The 26,041-nt window shown below is 46.1% G+C and overlaps 3 protein-coding genes across 23 annotated transcripts; 2 read left to right on the top strand and 1 right to left on the bottom strand.

The window, feature by feature from the left end:
• Window positions 1-43: 43 nt before the first annotated feature.
• On the top strand, window positions 44-7,910 carry Tsen34 (tRNA splicing endonuclease subunit 34). Of its 9 annotated transcripts, none has more exons than XM_039103683.2 (5): window positions 44-177; window positions 1,659-1,905; window positions 2,056-2,305; window positions 2,438-2,695; window positions 7,411-7,910. In XM_039103683.2, the coding sequence occupies exons 2-5, from the start codon at window positions 1,663-1,665 to the stop codon at window positions 7,596-7,598; spliced, it is 939 nt and encodes a 312-aa protein (XP_038959611.1). In that variant the 5' UTR covers window positions 44-177; window positions 1,659-1,662; the 3' UTR covers window positions 7,599-7,910. The 9 variants fall into 9 exon arrangements, with proteins under 9 accessions (XP_038959611.1, XP_063139005.1, XP_063139006.1 ...); XM_063282935.1 differs by lacking the exon at window positions 44-177 and adding an exon at window positions 596-733; XM_063282936.1 differs by lacking the exons at window positions 44-177; window positions 7,411-7,910 and adding exons at window positions 596-733; window positions 6,608-7,404.
• Pirb (paired Ig-like receptor B) lies at window positions 7,582-26,041 on the bottom strand. Of its 11 annotated transcripts, none has more exons than XR_010057604.1 (16): window positions 25,874-26,011; window positions 25,676-25,711; window positions 25,213-25,497; window positions 24,821-25,126; window positions 23,484-23,768; window positions 23,049-23,357; window positions 22,538-22,825; window positions 21,992-22,294; window positions 21,645-21,695; window positions 20,571-20,696; window positions 20,208-20,283; window positions 20,094-20,131; window positions 19,810-19,862; window positions 18,956-19,108; window positions 14,378-18,879; window positions 7,582-13,992 (listed from the first exon to the last, which is right to left on the bottom strand). XR_010057604.1 is itself a non-coding variant. In XM_001076302.8 (15 exons), the coding sequence occupies exons 1-15, from the start codon at window positions 25,905-25,907 to the stop codon at window positions 18,700-18,702; spliced, it is 2,523 nt and encodes an 840-aa protein (XP_001076302.3). In that variant the 5' UTR covers window positions 25,908-26,011; the 3' UTR covers window positions 7,582-18,699. The 11 variants fall into 11 exon arrangements, 8 of the variants coding, with proteins under 8 accessions (XP_001076302.3, XP_006228129.1, XP_006228131.1 ...); XR_010057608.1 differs by having other exon boundaries at window positions 7,582-14,506; window positions 16,328-18,879; XR_010057612.1 differs by having other exon boundaries at window positions 16,328-18,879.
• Window positions 10,084-13,513, top strand: Rps9 (ribosomal protein S9). Of its 3 annotated transcripts, NR_132729.2 has the most exons (6): window positions 10,160-10,187; window positions 10,492-10,613; window positions 10,832-10,954; window positions 12,335-12,521; window positions 12,611-12,780; window positions 13,263-13,513. NR_132729.2 is itself a non-coding variant. In XM_063286977.1 (5 exons), the coding sequence occupies exons 2-5, from the start codon at window positions 10,517-10,519 to the stop codon at window positions 12,621-12,623; spliced, it is 420 nt and encodes a 139-aa protein (XP_063143047.1). In that variant the 5' UTR covers window positions 10,084-10,187; window positions 10,492-10,516; the 3' UTR covers window positions 12,624-13,509. The 3 variants fall into 3 exon arrangements, 2 of the variants coding, with proteins under 2 accessions (XP_063143047.1, NP_001300864.1); XM_063286977.1 differs by having other exon boundaries at window positions 10,084-10,187; window positions 12,611-13,509; NM_001313935.2 differs by lacking the exon at window positions 12,611-12,780.

Here is a 26,041-nt window from a genome sequence, read left to right as displayed (position 1 = left end):
AGAGCTGCCAGTACGTGAAGGGGCGGGGTTTCGGGTCAGAGAGGCGGGACCAAGAGCTTCGAGTCTGGTTGAGACATGAGAAGGAGGAGGGACCTGGAGCTCAGCTTCGGAAAAAGACAGACTTTCAGCTTCGGATTCCTTCGGGCACACTCGGTCATTCAAGCTCACGGCGTGGAGGTGGGGCCACAAGCTTCGGCTTACTTCGGAGATAGCCGAGTTCTAAAGTCACCGTTCGGAATTAGATGCATTCACAAACTCGGCCGGATGTAGGCGGGGCTACACGCTTCGGCTTGTTTCGGAAATGATCGGGTCCAAAAGTCGTTGTTTAGTGTTAGGCGGGCTCTAGGAACGCAGCACGAAGTAGGCGGGACCGCATGCTTCGGCTTACTTCGGAGATAGTCGGAATCCGGCGACGTAGGAGAGTCAGATAACGGCGGGATGTGGGCGGGGTCACATATTTGGACTTATTTCAGATAACTGAATGCTTTTCAGGTCAAATGCCAGTGAGGGCAGAAGTTTTGGCCTAGCTTTGGAACTAGAGTGTCAGTAGACTTGGTTTAATAACAGGCAGAGCTAATAGCTTATTGAAACGTCAAGCCTTGCTGGCGAGAGGAAGGCGGAGCCACGGAAGACCGGAAAAAGGCGAAGGGGCGGGGCCTCCATAACTCATGGATTTAGGGGCGAGGCCAGATCAATGACCCTCAAGGTCCCACTTATGTAGACCAGAGTGGCGGTGAGGGCTCCCTTAGCTTTTCCGCTTTGCTGACCTGACGGGATGACGGAGGACGCGCTACGTAGGGCCAGCTCCGCCTTAATCGGGATTTGGTGTTGGCTAGGTGTTGACTTATTGCCTGTGCCCAGGGACAGTACGGCAGATTGAAGAGGAGCCACAGCGTGCACAGTGTGCGACTGTGGATTCAATCGTAGGCGTGAACTCCTTAAATTGGGTAGGAAGTGGGCGGGGCCACAACTGAAGAATGACCGGATCTGGCTAGGCTCGAAAGCCGAACTTCTTGCAACTTAGAGGGGGTGGCTGATTCGACTGAGCCGAGATCTCCCGCAAGCGTTCGGAAGTAGAGTCGAAATCTTCCGAAGGCTGAACGCTTGCTGTTTAGGGTGGGCAGGGCTCCCGATTGAGCTTTATTTAGGGTGCTGGAACATCGTACAGCTGGCGCAAGACAGGACTGGGTTTCTTTTAAAAAGCCCGACTCAGAATAGGCGGGAAGGGAGAATCTCAGAAATTCGAAAGGGGCGGGGCTGGGCTCCAACTATTTAGAAAAGGGTGTGGCTTGAGCAAACCTCCACCCTACATTGAGGTTCCGAGACCTGACGGACGCAACAGAAAGAAGATACGCACTTTGCAAAAAGGGCGGTGCACCACTATGGCGGGAGGTCTCTCTGAGGAGTTGAGATGTGGTGGCACGCATTGGCAGAGATGATGGTCACCTGGAGCGGAGGGGGAGCGGAACAGTGGGACCTGGGTGAGGGGCGTGGTCTTAACTGGACCGTCCCAGGGTAGATCTTGGCCTGGGTGCAGGTAGCAACCTTGGCCCCGCCCCCTGGGGGGTCATGGGCGGGGTCTTGCCCTGAGGGCTTGGACGACTTCAGTCCGGTCCGTGGAGCTGTTTGGGTGACCGCGACGCACCCCCACTCCGCAGGAAGATGCTGGTGGTGGAGGTCGCTAATGGCCGCTCGCTGGTATGGGGAGCCGAGGCGGTGCAGGCGCTGCGGGAGCGCCTGGGAGTCGGGGGACGCACGGTGGGCGCCCTGCCCCGCGGGCCCCGCCAGAACTCGCGCCTGGGCCTTCCGCTTCTGCTGCTGCCTGAAGAAGCCCGGCTCCTGGCGGAGATAGGCGCTGTGACCTTAGTCAGCGCCCCGCGTCCGGATCCCCGCAACCATGGCTTGGTAAGAAACGAAAGGCCGGTATATTGGGAAGGCCTGGGAGGGCCTGTTCTAGAAAGAGGCAGTTGGAAGGTTGTAAACAGGGTCAGAATTCCTGCCTTCCTAAGGGACTGCAGGCTGTGTCTTGGGATTCCAGCTAAGTTTACTTCTCAGGCCCTAGCGTCGTTCAAACGCCAGCAAGAGCAGAGTTTCCAGGATCAGAGCACTTTGGCAGCAGAGGCCCGGGAGACCCGGCGTCAGGAGCTTCTGGAGAAGATCGTAGAAGGCCAGGCTGCCAAGAAGCAGAAGCTGGAACAGGATTCTGGGGCAGATGAAGAAGGCCAAGAAGCCGGTGGAAGTGAAGCTACCCAAGGAAGTGAGACCAGTGATGATGGTCAGGCTTCTGCGGAGCAGGAAGGAGCAGGTGAGAGTAGGATTTAGAGTTAAGATTTGGGGCTGGAGGGAGGGAAGCTTTGGAGAATTTTAGCTGGGTTTTTCTGGGGATAAGAAGACCTTGTGGACTCAGTAAATTCTTCTGTCCCACCCCCACCCCCAGATTCTTCATCCCCCCAACCAGGACCTTCAAATGGGGTGACTCCCTTGCCCAGATCAGCCCTGCTTATCCAGCTGGCCACTGCCAGGCCTCGGCCTGTAAAAGCTAAGCCTCTGGACTGGCGTGTGCAGTCCAAAGACTGGCCCCATGCTGGCCGTCCTGCTCATGAGCTTCGCTACAGCATCTACAGAGACCTGTGGGAGAGAGGCTTCTTCCTCAGCGCAGCTGGGAAGTTTGGTGGTGACTTCCTGGTCTATCCTGGTGAGTTTGAGTTGGGGCTGTGGTGGCTGTACCTTTTCTGATGGTCTTTATTTGTTGCACATTTTCTCTTTTGTCCCACCTCTATGCCCAGGGAACCTAAAACAGGGACATCGAATATACCAGAGTTCTCTTGAACTCGAGGAGGATAGTTTTGTCAGAGACAGGTTCTCATCCCATAGCCAAAATTAGCTTGGAATTTGCTATGCTGCACAGGCTAGCCTTGGAATGCGAGGTCTTCCTTTCTCTACCTCCGAAGTGCTGGAACTGCAGGCTTGTGTCACAACACCTGGCTTAGTGTAGTAACTTTTTATAAATACTGCCTGTGATCTAGAAAGTGACTTAGAAATCCTTACATAATGTGCACAAAACATATGAGCCCATTCACTGCAGGATTAGTTATAGAATTGAAAGATTAAAAGTAGGGCTGTTACTGATAAGTTAGGAACAAAACAGAGTTATTAAGCTGGAAGAAATGGTGTATGCCTGTAATCCCAGCCAAGCTGCATAGTGAGAGAGCCTCAAAACAAAAGCCAGAACAACAACAACAGCAACAAACCAGTTGTTGCCAGGCAGTGATGGCACATACCTTCAATCCCAGCACTCAGGAGGCAGAAGCAGTCAGATCTCTGTGAGTTTGAGGCCAGCCTGGTATCCAGGCCAGCCAAAGCTACACAGAGAAACCCTGTCATGAAAAATCAAATCCAACAAACCAAAACCAAAAAACCTCCAGATGTCTGGGAAACAGTATTAGTTATCAAAGAATTAATGTGTAAGATTAGAGTTGGGTATTGTGGCACAGGCCTCTAGTCTCGGCTCTAGATAAGAGGAGACATAGATAGACTTATCTCATAGATAAGAGTTTGAGGCTAGCTTTGGCTACATGACACCTTAGCTCAACAAAGAAAAAAAAAAAAGACGGCCACATGTGATGGCCATGTTTGTAGTCCTAGCACTTGAGAGTCTGAGACAGAAGAATTGCTGTAAGTTTGAGACCTATATAAGCAACATAGTGAGTCCAGACGAATCAGGGCTGGATATCGAGACTGTGTGGAAAAAAATAAAAGAGGAAAAAAAAGTTGTAGGGTCATGTATGTGAAAAGTATAGTTAAAAATGAAAAAAAATGACAGGTAGTTGAAAATATATGGTAGATTATATTTTGATATGGATGTGCAGATGCATACATGCCCTTTAAGTAGCTCCAGACATCAAAATTCCAGCTAGGTCTGAGTATGCTGATATGTGCCTGTATCCTCAGCTATCTAGGAAACTGAAACAGAATTTCTTGGATGTGGGAGTTAAAAACCAATCGATGCAACATAGGTGAGATTCCTGTTTCCAGACAAAGCCACTGCAGCTTAAAAGGAGTAGTTGAAATCATTTAATTACCTAATCTTATACCTTACTTTTTTGTTTATTTTTGAGACAGGGCTCATTGTGTAGTTCTGGCTGACCCAGAACTTACTGTGTAGATCAGAGTAGCCTAGAACTCAAAGAGCCTGCTGCTGTCTCCCCAGTGCTCAGATTAAAGGCTTGCACCACCCATGTGTCTGGGAATCTCTTCAGTTTTGGAGGTAAAGTCTACTATGTAACCTTGGCAGGCCTCAGACTCACAGAGATCTCCCTGTCTGTCTCCGAGTGCTGGGATCAAAGCTATCTGTAACCATATCAGGACTGTTTTTTCTTCTTCTCATTAAACTCTTGTCGCTTTTATTTAGAAAATTAAAAAAAAAAAAAAATGGAGCCTCTATCCCAAGGCAGGGAAAACAACTTAAAACAATGACTAGGTTAAGGTCACCAAAGTCAATTCTACTGTCCTAGACCCTACCTATATCTGGCAGCCTCTGCTTCTGACATCCGAGGTACGTCTGAAAACGTACTGGGATCAGAAGCCCCAGGCTGAAGCAGCTGCTTAAATTGGGGACAGAAGCATAGACTGCCTGACAGGCATCACCACGTCTTCTGCTGCAGGAGAGCCTATAGGGAGAGCTTTTTTTTTTTTTTTAATTTTTATGTCCACTGCTTGTTATATGTTCGTGTAAGGGTGTTGGATCCCCTGGACTGGAGTTAGAGATAGTTGTGAACCGTCATGTGGCTGTTGGGAATTGAATTCCTCTGAATGAGCAGCCAGTGCTCTTAACCAGTGAACCAACTCTCCAGTCCTCTTTTTTTTTTTTTTTTTTTAAATGTACTGTCTCACTGTTGAATCCCAAACTGGTGGGTGTCCAGTTTCCCACATGACACAGTTGGAAGCATTCTCCTTGCTTCAGCCCTCTATGTGCTAGGATGACACATATATGCCACCACACACATCTCTACGCTCACTAAACTGAACCATAAGCTAAACTCTCTGTTCTTTTCTTGCCTCTGTTCTTTCCTTTGACAGGGTGGTTGCGTGTAACCCTGGCTGGCCTCAACCGTGCAAGTGCTGAGGTGATTAGAATGCATAAGCATTCATGCCCAGCACTGACCAATTCATTCTGATGTGTCAATGTTTCTAAAACAGTGAGTACTTAAGTATGCGGGACACTGAGAGACTCCTTGCCTCTACGAAATAGTGTCTAAAGCCTCACTCACTGTAATGCTTCTAAAGTTTTGCCTGAGGCTCAGAGTTGCTAAGCCTCCAGGAAAATAGTTACAGGATTAGTTTCTCAAGCATTTTGATGTACCCTCTCACCTGGAGCCCTGGAACAGCCAGAGAACCTAGTTACTGCCTGGGCTCTGCCAAGAACCCAGCTGCCAGGCACGGACATAGCAACAGTTTCCCTTAGCATGCTACAGTCTCATGGTTTAGATTCTCATTCACCCTCTTAAAGAGTTCGATTTCATTTCTTTTCTTCTGTTTATGTTTTGTGTGTGTATACATGTGTGTGGGTGTCTAAGGAGACTTGGAGATGGCATTGGATTCCCCTAGACCTGGAGTTACAGGCACTTGTGAGCTGACTGATGTATGTGCTGGGAACTTAGCCCTTGGGTCCCTCTGGAAGAGTGGTTTGAGGTCTTGATCGTTTGGCCATCTCTCCAGCTCTGTATTTTAAATTTCTATTGCCTATGATTTACCCTCTTGTATAGTCGTATTTAGAGTCCTGTCATGCTAGTTCAGATTCACCCAGGGACAGACTGTCAGCTATTCAGTAACTAGTCATCAGAGGGCATCCCTGCCTCTGTCTACATAACACATATGGCTGCTGTGCTATGCTGACAGAGCCAAGTCTGTGCAGTAAGGACCACAAAACTAACCGTGTTTACTATCTGGATCTTTTTTGGGGAGATTTTATTAACTTTTTTTTTTTATCATTTATTTATTTGCGTTTTTTTTTTTTTTTTAAGACAATGTTTGTGTAGCAGCCCTAGCTGTTCTGAAACTCACTGTGTATATATACCAGGCTGACTTTTAACACACAGAGATCTGCCTACCTCTGCCTCCCTAGTGCTGGGACTAAAGACATATGCTACCACAATGGGCTTTAATTTTTGCATTATCCTAGTATAAAATCTTTTCTTTTTCTAGCCCGAGTCTCGGATTGATCTTGTTTTTTGTTTTATGACTGCAGTAGTAGGGATCAGACCTTGTTACTAATGAGCTCCATCCCTGTACTTGTGGCTTTTTAAAAACAACCTTGGCTTCCTTTCATTTTTTTCATCTCTTGTTTTATTTATTTATTTATTTATTTATTTATTTATTTATTTATTTTTTGCAATATCTCTTTATGGTACCCAGGTTAGTCTTGAACTCCCAAGCCCAAGGAGTATCGTGTTGTGTCCCCCATCCCCACCCCAAGCTTCTTCACTGCTTTGAGGGTACAAGTGCATCTCACCACATCTTTTAATCATGATAGTTGTGTATTGTTTAGTCATAGAGATGTACCTTGTCCCACGGAAGTAACTTCTATGCTTTCTATTCTGTTTCTTAGCAATCGTGAAGCCATCTTGGGTCATCAAAACCACCCTGGGCCACATGAAATCTCTGTCTCAAAAAAAGAAAAATAGAAGATAGAAGATCCTTAGGAGTAGAGTAGCTGTTCCAGGGGTAATGGTATACACCTTTATTGCTAGCACTCAGGAAACAGACAGGTAGATCTCTGTAGGTTTGAGGCCAATCTGGTCTGTGTAATGAGGAGAACATCCAGAGCTATATAGAGAGACCCTGTCTCCAAAAAAAAGTAGCTGGGTCCAAGGATATGGGTTTCAAAATATTCAGTGTGTGCTGAAAGCTGAAATATCCATGTAGCCTATGATACCCAGTACGCAGGAGGCTAAGACAGGAGAATGAGAATGCCAAGGCTCAGTGTGAGCTACAGGGCAAGTTTAAGACTAGCAAGGACAATGTAGACCCTGTCTCCAAAAGTAAAAAGAGAGTGCTAGAGAGATGGCTCCATGGTTAAGAGCATTAGGTGCTCTACAGAGGACCAGATATGATTCCCAGCACCCACATGGTAGCTCACAACCCTCTGTAACCCCAGTTCTATGAGTCCTAACCTGGCCTATGCAAGTACCAGCCACAAATGGTTCACGTGCATACATGCAGGGAAGCAAACAGTCATATACTTTAAAATAAAGAAATAAAAAGGTGGTAGAATACTTATCTACACAAGGCCCTGGCTTCCATACCCCATACTACAAAGGAAACAAAAATGCAGTAAGCCCAAGGATCCCATGTCAGATCCCATCCCAGCCCCTGCAGATGGGAATTGCTATGCATCTGTCTTTCCCCCAGGTGATCCGCTGCGTTTCCATGCTCACTACATTGCTCAGTGCTGGTCTGCTGAGGACCCCATCCCACTTCAGGACCTGGTCTCTGCAGGCCGCCTGGGAACCAGTGTCAGAAAGACTCTGCTTCTCTGCTCCCCTCAGCCTGATGGGAAGGTGGTTTATACTTCCCTGCAGTGGGCCAGCCTGCAGTGAGCTGGCGACTGAGGGGGATGTGGCTGTGCGTGGCAAGAACCCTCCTCGATGGTCACCCCAGCTCTTCTCCTCATGGAGGCTTGTGCTCTCCTACCCTGCCTGGTTCTGATTCCAGGATTTTGAACACTACATCCTTTCTGTTTGTTTTTGTTTTGTTTTGTTTTTTCCTGTTTTAAGGCAATTACTGCCTGTGTTGCTCTGTATTCTGTTTCCAAACTGAACTTGTTGAGAATGGAGACTGTTTTGTGTTTGGCTTCTCTGTTTCCTATGGGGCTTAGGTCCCAGCAGTTCTCAATAAATTTGTTGAATAAGTGTTTGTGTTTTGAGTCCTTACAACAATCCTTGAAATGTGGGGTTCTTATTTCTATATTCAGATGAGAAAAGGGAAATGACTTGACCAGGGTCACAAAACTAATAAATAAGTACTGGACCTGGGCCTTATACCTGGTCTTTGTGATTCAGAAATCTGCCTCTTTGCATTGCACTAAGGGTTGCCTTGAAGATCTTTTCATGTGACATTTATTGTAAGTATAACTGTGTATGTATGTGAGCATGCATGTGCCATGGAACTTATGTGAAGGACAACTTGAGACAGCCTGTTCTCTTTTTACCATGTCGGTCTCGGGTTACCAGGCTTGCCATCAGGAATCTTTAAGGGCTGAGCCATCTTACTGGTCTTTACTACAAACCATCTTAGAGGCATGATGTAAAGGTTATAATAAACTATTGCATGAGCTGGTTGTGGTGGTGTAAACCAGTCCAGAAAGAAATGTGGAAGAGGCAAAGGTGGGAAGATCATGAGTTTGAGGCCTGCCTGGGCTACATTTGTGGGGTTGTAGAGCCTCAGCAGTTGAGCTTTTCCAAAGGACCTGAGTTCAGTTCCCAACACCTAGAGGACAGCTCCTAAGTGCTTGCAACTCCATCTAAAGGGAATTTGGTGCCCTAATCTGTCCTCTAAGCACAACTGTACTTCAGTTGTATATACCCACACAGACATATGCATAATTTAAAAAAAGTCAACTTGGTGTGGTGGTTTATGCCTTTAATCCCAGTGTTCAGGTGTGAGAGGCAGGGAGATCTCTGAGATCAAGGCTAGGTCAAGTTCCAGGCCAGCAAGGCCTGTCTCAAATACATCAACAAATACGGGGTGGAGAGGTGGCTCAGTGGTTAAGAGTACTTGGTGTTCTTGCAGAGGACCCAAGTTTTGTTCACAGCACATACAAGGCTCATAACTCTAGTATTTGGGCATCCAACTCCTTATGTCCTTTGAAGGTCCTAGATACACACAGGGGGCATTTGTGTGGATATAGGTAAGAAAAGTACTTGCAAACATTAAAGAAATCATTTTTAAAAATTAAAAACCAGGACTGGAGAGATGGCTCAGTGGTTAAGAGAACTGACTGCTCTATCAGAGGTCCTGAGTTCAAATTCCAGCAACCACATGGTGGCTCACAACCATCTGTAATAGGGATCTGATGCTCTCTCCTGGTGTGTCTGAAGACAGGGAAAGTGTACTTATATGTAATAAATAAATAAATAAATACATCTTTAAAAGAAATTAAAAAGCAAATGTTTGACACAGAAAGTAAACTAGTCTGACTCCCTGTACCTACCAGACTGTCCTCCCAGACTAAATGAGCAAGATCCTTGCCTTCTGAGTATACAAATGCAAGTGTAAATTCTTACCAATCATACTGGCTAAAATAAAAATATCTGAGCTAGGCCTAGTGGTATAGGCCTGTCCTACTATTCAAAGACAGAGGCAAGGACATTATGTCTGAGTCTGAGGCCAGCCTGTAAAGTAGATTGTAATTCCAGCACTTGGGAGGTATAGGTAGAAGGATCAGGAATTTATGGTCGTTTGATGGGAAACCCTGCATTAAAAACAATAAATAAAATAGATTAGGAGAGACTTGCCTATAGGCCAAGGTGATGGAGGCATTTTCTTAAATGAGTTTCTCTTTCCACATATGTCTAGGTTTGTGTCAAGCTGTCAAAATGAACCAGCACAATATGCATATTTAAAATAAGCCCAACACGACTTATGTATTTATTTTATTTTTATAATATATTATGTTTTTTTAAATTATATTTAGTGGCTCACACCTAAAATCTTAGCACTTTTTTTTTTTTTTGGAGCTGGGAACCGAACCCACGCTCAACCACTGAGCCAAATCCCCAAATCCCAAATCTTAGCACTTTTAAAGGCAAGGGCATCGCCACGAGATTGAGGTGGTCGGGAACCTTGGCTGCTGCCCTGAATTCCCTGTAAGTTTATACTAAGAGTCTTTGTTAAAACAAAAAGTGACAACTGTGATTACTCAATCAATGCTTTCGCCCTAGAAGGGGCAGCCTCGTTAATTCTTGAAATAACCAAGATGTTACCATAGCTCTTCAATCGCCCAATCACTTCGCTGGTAAGTCCGCCCAGCAAAGTGCCGCTCTGGCCCACCTGCTCGTCTCTATTGCTTTTCCGCTTTTGATTGGCGCAGCCGCAAGCGGTGCGTGATGACATCACGACAGGCGACGTTGCTATAAGGGCGCGATCCGGCGGCCACGTTTCTCTTTGTCACGGGCCTGAGTTCGTAGGTGAGCGTCTTGGTTACTTCGAGTTCTCCTTTTTTTATGGGGTGGGGTTGTAATAGTGTAAGGTAGCGGAGCCATTCTAATTTTCACGAACAGGCTGAGGAAGAGGGGGTGGGAAGAAGGTGACTGGAAGTTATTAGAACTCGGATATGGAACAATCCCAGTTTCATATTTTCAAAGGAGGTTCTCCCGAGAGCCGAGGTGGTGCCGCCATGTCCTAGAGGGGGTTTGCTGCACATGCGCAACAAGGTTACATTGGTTTTTTTTGTTTTTTGTTTTTTTTTAAAAACGACTCTTTACTGCGCAGGCGCAGCGGGCCTAGCCTAGTCAACATGCCGGTCGCCAGAAGCTGGGTTTGTCGCAAAACCTATGTGACCCCACGGAGACCCTTCGAGAAATCGCGTCTCGACCAGGAGCTAAAGTTGATTGGTGAGTGGGTAGAATTTTGGATTGCGGATCGGGGAAGAGTTAGGTAGCCATGATGTCTCTCTCCCACGTGTTCGTTCTGGAGAATCCTATGGGATGTGAAAATCCTCTGGAGATCCACAGAGGATAGCGTTTTAGATTAGTTTTGTGTTCTCCAGTCCCCATGCAAATGTTACTAACTCATGGTTCTGGCCCTATGATTTCCTCCCAACCACGTGCAGGAGAGTATGGGCTCCGGAACAAACGTGAGGTGTGGAGGGTCAAATTTACCCTGGCGAAGATTCGTAAGGCTGCCCGGGAGCTGTTGACGCTGGACGAGAAGGATCCTCGGCGTCTGTTTGAAGGTGTGTATGAGCCCATTTTCTTTCCTTCCTTCCTTCCTTCCTTCCTTCCTTCCTTCCTTCCTTCCTTCCTTCCTTCCTTCCTTCCTTCCTTCCCGTATATTACTGCATTGTCTTCAAACACCAGAAGAGGGCCTCAGATCCCTTTACAGATGGTTGTGAGCCACCATCTGGTTGCTGGGATTTGAATCAGGACGTTTGGAAGAGCAGTCAGTGCTTTTAACCACTGGGAGGTGTGACACTGAACAAGTTTGGCTAATGGGGATTATTTGAGACAGGGTGTTGGTGGGTATGCAGGTTTGAGCCTCCTTGCGTGACTTAGAATTTTCGAACAGACTTTAATAGAGATTGATGTTTCAGAGTTACATGAGAATGGGAGCTTCAGGTATGAGAATTTTTTTCAGTTTTATTGAGCGGGAATGAAAGTCGGCCAAGGCAGCTTCCCAGGAATCATAGTGAAACCATCTAGCCATGGTTAGGAGGGGAAGTTCTAGAGTTTTGGAGTTGGCACTGATTTAATTCATCAGATCCAGCATTTCCCACGTAGTAGTGACTGCTAGGAAGGGTCTGTTTTTTAAATTGGTAATCTTTATTTACATTTCAAGCGTTATCCCCCTTCCCGGTTTCCCCTCAAACCCTCTATGCCATCCTACCACAAGGATTCTTTTTATGAGTTACTTTCTAGAATTCTGGCTCCATCTATCTGCTTTGGACAAATGGAGGCCAAAGAATAACAGTAGGAGGTGCACTTCTGTTTCTGTCTAACAATGGATGTTTATTTAGTTTTAGATGGTATAAGAGTAATGGTATACTCTTCTGGGTGACATATTTTTGTATCTGCATCTGACTAGTGTTTATAGGGTATTAGAGAGTGAGCCCTATATTTTAGGGATCTGGAAGAAGATAGTAGATGGTGTATTTTGTGGTTTGGTTCTCCATACTTAGTTTCTTATTAGGTGACTGGCCTGCACGGACAGTTCATTTAAGTCCTGGGAGAAAAGTCTTAGGAATAGGTGTGGGCTGTGTGTGTTTATCTAGTTGGCCTTGTGGTACTGTGTAGTTCAGATAAACTTTGAGCTCTGCTTGCCCTAGCCTCCCAGACACTGATTCATGTTGTGAAAGTAGAATTTGTTTTTAAAGTTGAAAGTTAGAGCTCTTATGTTAAAGGCTGAATGAAAGGTTGTAAGCCTGTGGGGTGCCTATTGGTAAAAGGGTGGCCCAGTGGCTGTGTCAGTGTCTCAAGCCTAGGGCTCTTCGAAGGAAAGTTATTCAGTACTTCACTGACATTTTTCCTGAGCTTTTACAGAAATGAGTGTTCTACCTTAAGGGAGCACTGAGGAAGTCTGAGGTCAGGTCTCATGAGGTCATGTCCCCCCATCATAGGCAACGCTCTGCTGAGACGACTTGTTCGAATTGGGGTGCTGGATGAGGGCAAGATGAAGCTGGATTACATTCTGGGCCTGAAGATTGAGGATTTCTTGGAGAGAAGGCTGCAGACCCAGGTCTTTAAGCTGGGCCTGGCCAAATCTATTCACCATGCCCGTGTGCTCATCCGCCAACGTCACATCAGGTAAGCTGCAGCTGGGCCTGTAAATCTTTATTTCCTTATCTGTGCTGTTGGTTCCCATTGCTAAGCTGCCATCCCTATCTCCTGTGCAGCCTTTGGAGCTGACAAATGTGAGCTTACCCTTGAGGGTTCAGAATCGTGCAAGCAGCTTATGGGGGAACTGGGGACAGCCTTGTTTCCCCATAGCCCAGCGCAAGGGTCACTGCGGCTCAAGCCGTACACCTTGTGAAGGTGTCTGCCAGGCATGCAAGCAGCTGGACAGGTAACAGCTCTTGGTGACCCCTTGGAGGGAGAGGATTGTTTGGAGTCAGTGTTGAGGTGACAAAGTAGTCACATGGAGTTTGCCATGTGAGGTACAATGTAGAGACATTCATTGCTATATTCCTACTTGTTAAATTACCAGTTGATTATCTACCTGTCTGAAGTGACTAGTGCAAAGACTCTAGGGTAAATGGAACTTGCATACTCATTAACCCTTCTGTAAATGAACACCAATCATGACAGTTATATAGAATGTAGTCTCAAATTTCTTCCTCACCAGCTTTCACTTATGGGCAGAGATAGACTCTTGTCTGAGGTGGTTTGAGGCCACATGACAGTACAGTGTGGTCAAGAAGCAAACTGGTTTACAGGTTGTCATAAGAGATCTGAGTCAGTGAGGTCAGGAGTACTTGTGAGCCTGCTGTCAAAGGACAATTGGTTCAGCCTCTCACTTTGTCTTCTTAACCTTTTCTTCCTGTTCAGGGTCCGCAAGCAGGTGGTGAACATTCCATCTTTCATTGTTCGCCTGGACTCTCAGAAGCACATTGACTTCTCCCTCCGTTCTCCTTATGGTGGCGGCCGCCCAGGCAGAGTGAAGAGGAAGAATGCCAAGAAAGGCCAGGGTGGTGCTGGAGCTGGTGATGATGAGGAAGAGGATTAATTAATATCTTGTTGCACTGGAGGATTGTCTAGTTTTCCAGTTAACAAATAAAACAGAATTGATACTTGGTTTATTGGTGTGCTCTGTGGTGAGTGCAACTTCTATAGTTGGGTCAAGCACTACATGTAGGCCGCATGCAAGGGTCCCTGTGGCTCAAGCCGTACACCTTGTGAAGAAGTCAATGTTGAGGTGACAAAGTGGTCTATGGAGTTATTAGTTTGTTAAATGTTCCCAAGGCAGCAGACACTGGACATGTTACCTGCCCTGTGATGCAGTGGAAAGCATTATAAACCTATCCATTTGGAGCCAGATTCCAGCCTAGTGAGAAAGCTTGCAGGGTGCATTTTGTTTTGTAAGTTGTGTGTCTCAAGATGTGGTTTTGGTGAGCAGGAAATAAGCTAGTGAGACGTTTGCCCAGGGCTAGTTAAGAAATTTTTTACCTAAAGCTTTGCTGTCATGGTCAGGAGAGAGGCTTGGCTTCCTCATTTTCTGTTTTGCCTTGCTGGGAAGCTTGAGTCAGATGGGAAGATAAGCGGATATGCCGTGTGAACTCTGAGGAAATAAGAGCTGCTTGAAACTGAAAAAAGGAACTGTCAAAATAAGGACAGCTGTTTTGCTACTTCTGTATTTTAGTCCTTTCTTGAGGAGTCAAGTCAGTTAAAGTACTGTGAAGCTGGCTCAGTCTCCAGGCAATGGCAAATGATCCCTATCTAGAGGTTTGGCTGATGGTAATTCCTTCCATGGTTAAGTCACATTGATGGGCTACATGAGGATGTGATTTGGGTAGATCAGGAAGCAGTCACCTTCCAAAACAAGCTGTCATTAAAGTAATCTCCAGGCAGCCTAGGGTTTATCAGGGCTGAGAGTTCATGGTAACATTCTGCATTCTGTTTTAGGGCTTTGACCCTTGACCCGAAAAAATGGCAAAACACCTTACTGATAGAGACTGGATAGCAGCCAGTGTGGAGTAGTTGGGGGAAGCTTGAAAGTTTTGGAGTGTGTTGAATTGAGTCCTCTGTAAAAGCAGGGGTCTTTTGTTTCCTTGATTCTTTAGTATTCCAAGGACCTGTGATACAGACAGGTGTTGGGTGGTTGTGGTGTTAGGGAGAAGTCAGGGCTGGAAAGTGGCTTTGCCTTCAACAGGGCACTCCAGTTAACATTAGATTTCATTGCTAGGGTGCTCCATGGGAGCCTGCTGTGGTCTAAGGGCTCCTTATTACCTTTGTTCAAGAGTTGCTGTCACACAGTGTGAGGGAGAGTAAACAAGCAAAAAGGTTTGGGCTAATCTTGCCTCTGGAAAGTAAATGTCAAATTAGTATCAATAGTTTCCAGGAGTTCCTGGAGCTAGTGATGAGTTAAACCTTTAAAAAATTCTCAATACTAATTATGGCATCCTTTTGAAGTTTTTTCCATGTGAGTTATCTTGAGGAACTTGAGAATATTTCATTAAACGTGTCTAGAAAAAAAGTGAAATGTGTCTAAGCACATTCAACAAGGTTTGGGTTAGACTTGAGACCCCTCAATTTCTGGCCCCTTCAGAAGTAAACTGGTACAACTAGGCATCAACAGGAGTGAATAGGAAGGACCTGGCACCAATTTTTCCCAAGACCCTTCAGATAGACATTCACAATGGAGATTAATCTCTCCTTTTATCAGAAACTACTTACCCATCTACACCTGTCCATGTTGCCTGTCCTGCCCTCATTCTCCACTCAGCATGATTGATTCTCTATACACAGCTCTGGAATATTGGGTGGTAACTGCCTGTGGGTAGTTCTCAACAGGTTTATATCTGAGTTTGGACTCTACCGCTGCAGGGATTTGGAAGTCTGTCCCTAGCCCACACTGGAGCTTTTTCAAAGGAAGAAGCTGTCCCCATGTAGAATTAAAAGAGACAATTTTTTTTTTCTTGGCTAGAAACGAGTGAGTCTTAATAGCTTCAGTATTAAAATATGAGTTAAAAATTCATGAATTGGGGTTGGGTATTTAGCTCAGCAGTAGAGCGCTTGCCTAGCGAGCGCAAGGCCCTGGGTTTGGTCCCCAGCTCCGAAAAAAAAAAAAGAAAAAAAATTCATGAATTTAGCCTCTAAACCCAGTTGAGGTGAAAGACACAGCGAAAGTTGCTAAAACTGGGGAAAAAGTGTTCAAAGGCAGAAGTGATGGCTCAGTCATCAGTGTACAAAAGTGAACTTGAATTTGGGTACACAGCACTGTCATTAAAAGCTGGGTGCTTGGGAGGGGAAAGAATGTTCAAAATATATTGTGTGAAAAAGTATTGCTTTACTAGTCCCAGTGCTGGGGAGGTGGAGGTGGAGCTCCCTGGCCACCCAACCTACCCAACCTTCCCCCTCCTTCCAAAAAGATGGAGAATCATTGAGAAAGACATCCAGAGTTGCTTCGACTTCACATGTATTCAAACATGCATACACCCACATGCACAACAGGTAAAATTGTAGACACTGGAAGATGGGAAGGGTACTGTGTTTATGAGTCACCATTATAAAATGTCTGAACCAAAGCAATGTAGAAATTCAATAGAATCTCTATCAAAATTCCAATGACATTGTTCATAGAACTAGAAATCCTAAACTGGGTGTGGTAATGGATACCTATCCCAACATTCTGAAGGGCAATCAATGACTGAGGCCAGTCTAGTCTACAGAGTTAGCCAGGGCTACACATGAGACCCAGAGGACACAGCCAAAAACCTAAGAAGTACATGAAAAAAACAAACAAAAAAACAACACAAACCAATTCTAAATAGTGACGTATCAACATACCCAACTTCATATTATAATCTAGAACCACAGCAATATAACCAGTGTCATTGCCACAAAACCAGGCACAGAACAGACAAAAGGACACAGCTCGACAAGGTTGCACAAACCTGTGAACTGGGCATTTAGAGGGTGGAGCAAGATGACCAGAAGTTCAAGGTCACAACAGTTAAATATCAAGTTTGGGGCCAGACAGGGCTACAGCATCATATCTGATGAATGAAAAGAATGAAAAGAAAAGGTAACAGAAGACCCAGAAATACACCTACTGGGGATAGAGTTTAGTGTTTTGAAAGGCTACAACCCAGCCCTGCTTTTGCCTTTTATTTTGGGACAGGATCTCACTAAGTTGTACAGAAGGGCCTTGAACTCACCCAGTAGCCAAGGCAGATTTTGTAGTTTCAATCATTGCGCCTCAGCCTCCAAAGTAGGTGGGATCTTAGGACTGTGCCACCAGACCAAGCAACTTTTACATTTTAAGCAACTTGCTGTTTTTGAAACCAATATTAAAACACAACAAAGAAGAAAATCAAACCCCAGTGTGGTGATAATCCTTTTAAAAAAGGTTATTGAACCTTAATTTTGAATTTTTAAATTAATTTTTAAGGTATCACATCTAGGGTTCTGTGAAAGAGCTTCTAGTTTCCGTGTTGGTTTTTTAATGATTATTTCCTGGTCTGATAAACTATGTTTGGTTCTGTTTCCTCTTTTTGTAGTTTGAGAATGTATTTCAAATACACAAACATGTGGAAAAATCACCAGCAAAGCTTCCTGAAAGAGAGTTTCCAAAGGGGAACTATTCTAGTGGCAGCATGCTTAATGTGTTGAAATCAACTCAGATTTTGTATTTATTAAGCAATAGAAATAACTTATTGACGTCAAGGGATCTGTCCATTTTTTTTTTTTTTTTTTTGGTTCTTTTTTTTCGGAGTTGGGGACCGAACCCAGGGCCTTGCGCTTCCTAGGTAAGCGCTCTACCACTGAGCTAAATCCCCAGCCCCCGGGATCTGTCCATTTTAAGTACATCTCCTAAGATGTTCCTAATAAATTGTAGTGTTCTGTTGTTACAACTTTAAACGAATATAGGGAGGCTGAGGAGATGGATCTGGTTAAGAGCATGCACTGCTTCTGCAGAGACCCTGAGTTTCGATCCCAGCACCAACAGTGTGCAACTCAAAAATAATATTTCTCTAGCTCCAATGTCCACTTGGTCCTCCAAGGGCACTCATATACACATGGAATACATACACACACGCGCACGCGTGTGCGCATGTGCCCACACACACACATACACACAAATAAAACAAAATATATCTTTAAGAAAATAATGTAAATATAGGGTTGTACATGCCAGGAACTGAGGCAGGGGGACAGCAAGTTTGAGGCCAGCCATCACAGGTCTACATCACCATACCAAGCTTTCATTTGTTATTTTTGCCTACAATTTATTTATTTATTTATTTATTTATTTATTTATTTATTTATTTATTTATTTAAGGTACAATGTAGCTGTCTTCAGATACACTAGAAGAGAACATCAGATCTCATTACAGATGGTTGTGAGCCACCATGTAGTTGCTGGGATTTGAACTCAGGACCTCTGGAAGAGTAGTCAGTGCTCTTAACCACTGAACCATCTCTCCAGCCCTTTTGTCTACTTTTTAATTGTCTTATTTACCTATTGCGTGGGGAAGACACTCAGGACTTAGGTGGAAGTGAGAGAAAAATTCTCCTAGTTTTCTCCTTCCACTGTTCCTGATGATTGAGCTTAGTATAAGAGTCCTGGTGGCAAGAGCCTTTACCTACTGAGCCATCTCACTGAGCAAACAGAGAGATCTGCCTGCTCTACCTTCTTAGAGCTCAGATTGAAGCATACACTTCTTTTTTTTCCCCTCCATCTTTATTAAGTTGGGTATTTCTTGTTTACATTTCAATTGTTATGAAAGCGTACACTTCTAAGTTTGGCCTATTTATTCATTTTAAGAAGAGATCTACTGTGTTCCAGGATGATCTCTTACTCCTAGGTTATGTAGCTGAAGGTGGCCTTGACCTCTTGACCCTCCTTTCCACTCTTCTAAAAGGCTGGGATTTCAAGTGTATTCTACCCTGGCTGTTGGCAGCTAATGTTTAAAACATGTCTCACTCTGTAGCCCAGGCTGGCATGAAATTCACTAGATACCCCACCATGGCCACAAAACAAATTCCCCTCCTCAGCCGCCCATGGGTTGGAATTATGGGGCTGTGCAACAGTGCCTGTTAATTTTCTCATTTCATGACTTTGTTGAGAAATGTCATTAAAGTTAGCTCTCAATGTAAAACATTCCCTTCCATTTCATTTCTCACTTCACTTGATTATTGAGAAATATCTGCCTTTATTTCCAAACGGTTACATTACTTAGTGCAGTCAGGTTTCCAAAAGTTCCCAGAGTCTCTTGGAGGTCTCTGGTAGGCATCCTGGCAGGCTACCAGGATCACTGGAGTGTCACTGCTTCTTGTTCTTAGGAACAGCTCCCGGGCGAGCAGTCGCTAGAGCAGCATATACACTGGGCTCCTCTGGGGCTTCCCCTGCCTGGGAGAGAGGAGGTGCAGCTGTCCCCTGTCTGAGTGTCCTGCTGCACAGCTGGGCATAGGTCACATCCTGAGGCTCTTCAGATTCAGTAGCCTGGAGTGGGAGAGGGTGAGAGGAAGGTATCTGCTTGGCTTGGGGAACCTGCAGGTCTGTGGAGGATAGGACCCACCTGACTGTCCACCTCTTGGCCCTCTTCTGCTTGTTCATATTTTGTGTTCAGCTGCTCCCTTGATACGACAGGTGAGATAGCTCCCGCCCTCCTGAGCCTGGATGGTTCCACCTGGGCATATGTCTCTCCTTGGGGATCTCCCTCAGGTGGTTTCTGTAGCAGAGAGGTTGTGAGGTACAGGTAGCATCTCTGTGTTCCCCTGGGAATCTCCTGTGGTCAGTTTTCATAGCATGGCTAGAATGACCTGTTTATCTTACTGCCTCTCTGATGGGATCGTCTTGGGCTTCCTTCCTATAGTTCTGGCTTGACCTGAGAGATTCTAACCCTTGTTGTCTTGGCTCTAGCCACACACAGTCCATCTTCCTGAGAACATGTTTCTGGTGGGTAGAGAAATGGCTCTATGATTAAGAGCACTGGCTGCTCTTGCAGAGGACCTGGGTTTAGATTCCAGAACCCCAGAGAAGCCTATAATCATCTGTAACTCTAGTTCTAGGGTATCTGACATGTTTTTCTGACCTCTGTGAGCATCACGCAGGCATATCATGCAGAGCCATATATGCAGGCAAAAGACCCATACACAGTATCTGCTTAAGTTCTTTTGATTCTCTGTTCCTTTCCAGGAGTTGCTGTCCCTTAGATGTCTCTGTGGGTTCTTCCACCATGTTTCCCCTCAGAAGAGAAGAAGACAGATGCCAAGAAGGAGAGAGGCCATAACACACAGGAGGCAGTTGCTGGCAGAAGGGAGGGAGTGTCAGCTATGGAAATTGAAGGCTGAGGGAAGGTGAAAGAAAGAAGGCCCTTGGACTAAACTGAGCCCTAAGTTTTAGCACTGCGGATGGGGACAGGGACCTTACCCAAGTGTCCAGCTCCACACCATCCTTAGTTTCCATGTCCTCCACTGAAGCATCTGTCATAGCAGAACAAACAGAGTTTCTCCTGAGCAGAGTCTAGGGATGTCTCAGACCCCTAGTTTCCTGTCTTGTTTCAGGTGGGGACCAAGAACCAGGGAAAGTTGTGACATCTCTGGGTCCACTGTGTGAAGTTCAAACCCACACAGTGACACCCTCAGGACATCTCCACCACCCCTGCGATTCTGAAACCTCAGCCATCTCCCCTCCCAGGACTCCCTTTCTCTCACAAAGGCTTTCTTCCTGGGTGGCAGCAGCTGGGTTTGACCTGGAGGGACAAGGAGATGTCACTTAGCAGTGAGGTATGTGAGGCAGGCAGGAGTCTAGGTCTCTAACTGATTTACCTCTTCTGGTGGCCTCTGTCCCTGGTTACTGGCTCTGCAGCTCCTGTAGAAAGTTGTAATTCTTTCCCTTTCTGGGCTGCAAGGGAAAGGATTCTGAGCTAGGACGATGGGAAGCCCCTCCCCCAGGCCTGTGCAGGGAAGGAATCACAAGGGTGAGCGAGCAAATGTCCCAGAACATGGTAAAGTTCACAGAACACTGATATTGCACAGGTTTTGAGACAAATTGCCCTCTGATCTGAGATCTGCACAAGTTTCTGAGCTATCCTGCCCCAGTTTAAGGTTTCCCTATGGCTGGTGTCTTGAGTTCCTGCTTGGATGTTCACAGGGGAATCTACCACCTCCTGAAGCCCAAGTTACACATACCATCCTCATCATCCTTCCTGAATTTTTCCTGATGTCTTCGTCTGAGAAGAATGAAGATGAGGATGAAGAGGAACAGGAGGAAGGCCACGGACACTCCAATCAGAGCCTTCAGGTACCTTTGCAGTCCTGAAGCACAAGTGACATCATGAGTGGGTACCATTGCTGCTTTCCTGAACATGTACTGTGTGACAGGCTCATGCTGGGTCTCTGCACACATCATCTCCATCCTCACAATCATGCACCATGGAATTGTGTCTTTTCCTCTCTAGCCAGTTCACCTGCCTCAGGTCACCTTACTGGAAGTGACAGATTTGGGAGTTGAACCCAGGGACTCTGACTTACAGCCCTGGTCTCTGCACCAGAGCTGAGTACAGTGAGATGGAGGGAAGGAGCCTGAATGTCATGTCATGGCTGTGTGTCCCACCCGTACATGTTGCCACACTGTGGGTCTGTCCCCCTGCTCTGTGGGTCTGCTGTTCTGGAGATCTTCTCTGTCAGGAGAATTCATAACCAAGGCCAGCATGGAAACAAAAAAGGAACAAATCCAAACTTAAAAACAAAATAAAAAATAAAAAAACATAAGACATGTGGGTCAGTCTTCTCCTATTGACACTCAGAGGAACAGCACCCTGACAGAGGACTTGACCAAGTCAGGATTTCTAGAAGCAGCTATATCAAGCCTCTAACTAGCTATTACTCATGTGAGCCCACATTTTAACAGAGTCTTTATTACATCTTTGAATTTTTATTACTTCTCTGGGTTCTGACTCCATGCATATGATATGTTTGTTCTCAGAGACTTAGGGCCAGGATGGGAAGTTGAGTGTCTGTGTTCCCTGCTTTCAAGTACCTCCACCTGCCCCATTCCCCATCCTGAGCCTCAGTATTTCTCTATGAATGTCCCTTTCTATAGCCCACCTCTAAGCCCCAGCTTCTGTGGCCTTTGTTGGGATCTCTGTTTGCTGCCTAGCTTCACAAACTGAAGTGAGAGAAATGAGGATTTTGGTGGGACAAGAGCTGCCAGACAGCTGGGGTTTGGAGCGTACTCCCTGCACAGAGGTGCCTGATACTTACCATCTGGTGGTATGGACATTGTGGGTGGCAGGTCAGAGGTTCTGATGGGTCCTAGGAAACAGAACAAGAAGAGGATGAGGATAAGATGCAAAACCAGGATACGAACTCTGTTCACTGTCTTCGATCTGCCCTGTAACCTCTCGAAGACCCTCGTACTCACTACTGCAAACATAGATTGCAATAGAGGACACAATGAACATTAGTCGAACCACTGCTGGTGTCCACTACACTGCCAAGAAAAATGTCTTCTGACAAAGCCATTCTTGTGTCTCCTTAATCCCACTGGAGTCCAGAGCTTGGCTATAGTGTGGATTGTGATTCATGCTGAGATGTCAGGGCAACCTCACCTGAGACTATGAGCTCCACAGGGGCACTGGCAAATGACAGCAGGTAGAGAGATGAGTCGTGAGAGCCATAGCACCTGTAGGTGCCTGAGAGCTTGGATGTCACACCACTCATGGAGAATTCTGACTGGTACTGTTGATCTTGGATCTTTGACTTTAGTCGAAGGGGTGGCTGGCCTGATCCCTCCTTGGACAGAATGAAAGTGTCCACAGAGTACGTTGACCAACACATCAGGGTCACATTCTCTCCTGAGTGTACTGTGGAGTTGGGCATCACTGAGAGGAAAAGAACGTGATGAAGCTGTCCTAAAGAGAAGAGGGATGATCAGAGACTGGCTTCCTTGTTCTGAGCTCACACCACACATGATTTCACCCTGAGAACATTGAACTCAGTCTCTTTTGTCTGACTGAGATCACCTCCTGTGGATCTGTCTCTGCCTCGGCTCTTCCCCAAGATCCCTGTCCCTCATCCCAGCCATCAGCTACTAGGCTCCCCCATGAGAACCTGAGCAGAGTCTAGGTACCTCATTGAATCTCTAAGATCCTCACCTGTGATCAGGATGTCCAGGGGGTCACTGGAGGCTGACCACTCAGAGGAGAGGTTATGTGCACCATAGCATCTGTACTGGCCTCCAGTGGAGTGGCTCAGTGTGAAGTTGGCCATGGAGAGGCCATCCTTGGTCCACTGGCTAGAGGACTGTATGATGTCTGCTTCCCCGACTTTGTACAGAGCAAAGGTGCCATAGTTGATGTCAGAGTAACACTGCAGTGTGAGGCTGATTCCAGGGGCCAGGAAATAGCCTTGCTGACTTAGCAGAGAGGGTTTTTTGGACAGCCCTAAAGGGAAGGTGACAGCTATGGACTGAGGTTTGGTTCTTACTAAGCATCTTTGCCCTCCCATCCTGCCCAGCACATGTCACAGCTTCTCCTCCAGCAGGGCTGTGTTTGAGAATACAGGTCTCCATTTATTCCTTCTCTACCTGAAACTCTGCAGAAGGGCAGGCCATGGCAAGGGTATAGGGTCTCAGAAAATGATTGGAGAATGACAGAGGGGACTTACCTGTGATGAGTATTTTTAAGAGGTTACTGGGTTCTGACCACAACTGTGGGGTATGCTTGTAGTAACCATAGCATCTGAATGTCCCTGAGTAGTTTGGAGTCATAGGTCCCATAACAAACAGAGCTTGGTGTTGTCCAGTAGAAGATATATACTTTGTGTCTAGTGAGCTGCTGAACTTCTGATCTTCCTTGATGAGAATGAATTTATCATAGTAGCGGTGTGAGGTACAGTGGAGTGTCACGTTCCCTCCCTCTGGCACCACAGGGCTGGGCGGTCCTGACAGCATGAGTGGATGGTAGTTGTATATTCCTGGGGGAGAAAAAGGCAGTCTGTTACATGTTCTCACACATTCACAATGTTCTCTAGGTCCACTCTGTGGGACAGGAATACTCTTGAGAGCAGAGCCTGGTGATGAGAATCTGACTGTCTCCTTACCTGTCACCACCAGCTCCAGGGTGTCACTGGGTTCTGACCAACCAGCCGAGCTGTAATAGTAACAGCGATAGTCCCCTGCATGGCCTTGTGTCACAGGACGGATGAATAACTTGGCCTTGTTCCCAGGCTGTTGTAGGGTCTGTGTGCTCTGTGTATTGTGGCTTCCCTCCTTATGCAGAAAATATATTTCTGCATCCAGGTCCCCCTGACACCATATGATCATGGCCTTTCCAGAGTGGATCACAGAGCCTGGTTCAGCCTTGATGGTTGGTTTTTGGAGTTTCCCTATATAGAAGTAGGAGAGAAGTACATGGCTGGGTTTGAAAGTGGCACAGACAATGTCCCACCAGTGGATGCTGCTTTTCAATATTATTCTTTTCTCATACCGTACACTGGAAGACAGCCTCCCATCCTTGCATCTTTCATAACATGACACAATCCTCCCCACCTACTCTGTCCCCCAAGTTCATTGCTCCTCTGTCTCCTTTCAGAGAAGAGAATGCTTTTCAGTGCTATCAACTAAACATGGCATAAGAAGATGCCAGAACTCTAGGAACACACCCTCATATTAAGACTGGACAAGGTAAACCAGTGCTAGAAAAAAGATCCCATGTGTAAGTGGAAGTATCAAGACATTTCCATTCCCACTGTTAGGATTCCAAGAAGAAACTAAAGCAAGCCATGTGGTTGTTGCACCCACATTGAATCAGAGCACTCAGGAGGCAGAGGCAGGGAACTCTGAGTTGGAGGGGAGCTTGGTCTACAGAGTGAGCTCCACGACAGTTAACCACGACTGTACAGTGAATCCCCAAACAACAACAACAACAACAACAACAACAACAACAACAACAACAACAAAACAACAACAACAACAACAAAAAAAAAAACAAGCAAGCAAGTAAGTAAGCAAGCGAACAAAAAACCAAAATTTCAAAACAGCCACAGCAGCAGGCCTGAGGCAGACCCATGAAGGCTCTGTGAGCCCTTATGATTCCTGCTTAGTTGATTCAGTGGTCCATATTCTTCCTGGTATCCTCAACCACTCTAGCTATTGCAATCCTTCCTCTCCCTGTTTTTCTGGATTCCCTGAGCTCTAGTGGATTATGCTGCAGCTGATCCAGACTAACAGAAGGCCTCATAGAGAATCATCGTTCTATTGCACACTGTGGGCTTGGCTATCACTGTCAGCCTTGGATTCTGTATTTTAGGTCCAGTGTTTCCTGGCTGTATGTCAAAGTTCTAAAAAGTCCTGGATACTCAAATACAGCACATACTAAGTGGTCTCTGATCACCTGTATCATTGAACATCATTCTGTGGAAAGGCTGGGGTTCCTCACCTGACACCAGGATCTCCACTGGTTCACTAGGAGCTGACCACACTTGTGGTGTGTTTGTTTCATAGCTGTAGCATCTGAATATCCACCTCTGGTTGGAGGTCAATGGACCCACATAGAACAGGACATGACAATTCTCAGTATAGTAGTTACACTGTGGGTCCTGCCTCCAGGAGAGCTTCTGAGGTCCTTCTACAGTAAGAATCAATGTGTGACCGTAATGCGAGGGCTCACATTTGAGGGTGACATACCCTCCTGAGGTCACCACAGGATTGGTCTGGGCTGAAAGGCTGGGTTTCGAGTAGGCTCCTAGGAGAGAAGGAGGAATCAGTTAAATGTCCACACAGGGAAACAGTCAAAATCTGAGAGTCCTGGGGCCCTGTGTATTCACTCACCTGTGACCACTAGCTCCAGGGGCTCACTGTAGTCTGATGATTTACCCTGAGACTTGTAGGAACAGTGATATTGCCCTGCATTTTGATGGCCTACATTTAAAAATAAGAATTCAGTCTTGTTTGTTGGCTTCTGATTGTTCTTTGGAACTCTTCTCTGTAGGTTTCCATTTCTATAGAGATAAGACTGTTTGGCTCCAATGGTCTCCTCACAAATGAAGGTCACCGTAGTTCCCATTGAGACCACAGAATCTGGCTGTACTCTGAGGATAGGCTTAGGGAGGGACCCTGCAAGTAACAGAGCAGCTAAGACTCAGGACACCCATGCTCAGATTGCAGTCCTTAACAGGGTGACCTTCCAGCTACCCCCAGAATAACACACATGTGGTGTTTTCCACCATCACTGCCCAGACATGGCTCCTGGATACGAAGAGAAGAGCATTTCAGGAGAGCTGCAGACACTCACCTGTCAGCACTGGGATCCAGAGGCCCAGAGTCAGTCCTGGAAGAGAGTTCTTTGTAAGAGATTTGTAGGTAAGACTGAGTAAGTCCTCCCCTCTGCAGAATTGCCTGAGACCATGAGATTTCCTGATGGGTGAGTGCTGAGCTCCAGGCCCTGCTCATTTCTAGACCTCAGTATCCCCTCCTCCTCTTCACTTCTCACCAAGACAGAGCAGGGCTGTAAAGGTGAAGGTCATGGCATCTCCTCTCAGAGGTTGCAACTCTGCTGGAGAGCAGAGCTACAGAGCCTTTCTGAAGGGATTGGAAACAGGGTGTGGCCCTGGAAGCAGTACAGTCCCCATGACTGGTCATTTTTCAGCAGCGCTACAGG

This window comes from Rattus norvegicus, chromosome 1, assembly GCF_036323735.1.
Source record: "Rattus norvegicus strain BN/NHsdMcwi chromosome 1, GRCr8, whole genome shotgun sequence".
In the NCBI taxonomy this organism is placed as follows: Eukaryota; Metazoa; Chordata; class Mammalia; order Rodentia; family Muridae; genus Rattus; species Rattus norvegicus.
This window is presented reverse-complemented; position numbering and strand designations above follow the sequence as displayed.

What these genes read in the sequence shown, in the direction of transcription:
- Tsen34 (XM_039103683.2), top strand. Translation starts at nt 1,663, where the DNA reads ATGCTGGTGGTGGAGGTCGCTAATGGCCGCTCGCTGGTATGGGGAGCC. An exon ending in TGCGGAGCAGGAAGGAGCAG is followed by an intron (nt 2,306 to 2,437) that starts GTGAGAGTAGGA and finishes CCCCACCCCCAG; the next exon opens with ATTCTTCATCCCCCCAACCA. An exon ending in TGACTTCCTGGTCTATCCTG is followed by an intron (nt 2,696 to 7,410) that starts GTGAGTTTGAGT and finishes TCTTTCCCCCAG; the next exon opens with GTGATCCGCTGCGTTTCCAT.
- Rps9 (NM_001313935.2), top strand. Translation starts at nt 10,517, where the DNA reads ATGCCGGTCGCCAGAAGCTGGGTTTGTCGCAAAACCTATGTGACCCCA. An exon ending in TCCTCGGCGTCTGTTTGAAG is followed by an intron (nt 10,955 to 12,334) that starts GTGTGTATGAGC and finishes CCCCCATCATAG; the next exon opens with GCAACGCTCTGCTGAGACGA. An exon ending in ATCCGCCAACGTCACATCAG is followed by an intron (nt 12,522 to 13,262) that starts GTAAGCTGCAGC and finishes CTTCCTGTTCAG; the next exon opens with GGTCCGCAAGCAGGTGGTGA.
- Pirb (XM_001076302.8), bottom strand. Translation starts at nt 25,907, where the DNA reads ATGACCTTCACCTTTACAGCCCTGCTCTGTCTTG. An exon ending in GACAGAGGCCACCAGAAGAG is followed by an intron (nt 20,132 to 20,207) that starts GTAAATCAGTTA and finishes TTGTCCCTCCAG; the next exon opens with GTCAAACCCAGCTGCTGCCA. An exon ending in GTGTGGAGCTGGACACTTGG is followed by an intron (nt 19,109 to 19,809) that starts GTAAGGTCCCTG and finishes TCTCTGCTACAG; the next exon opens with AAACCACCTGAGGGAGATCC.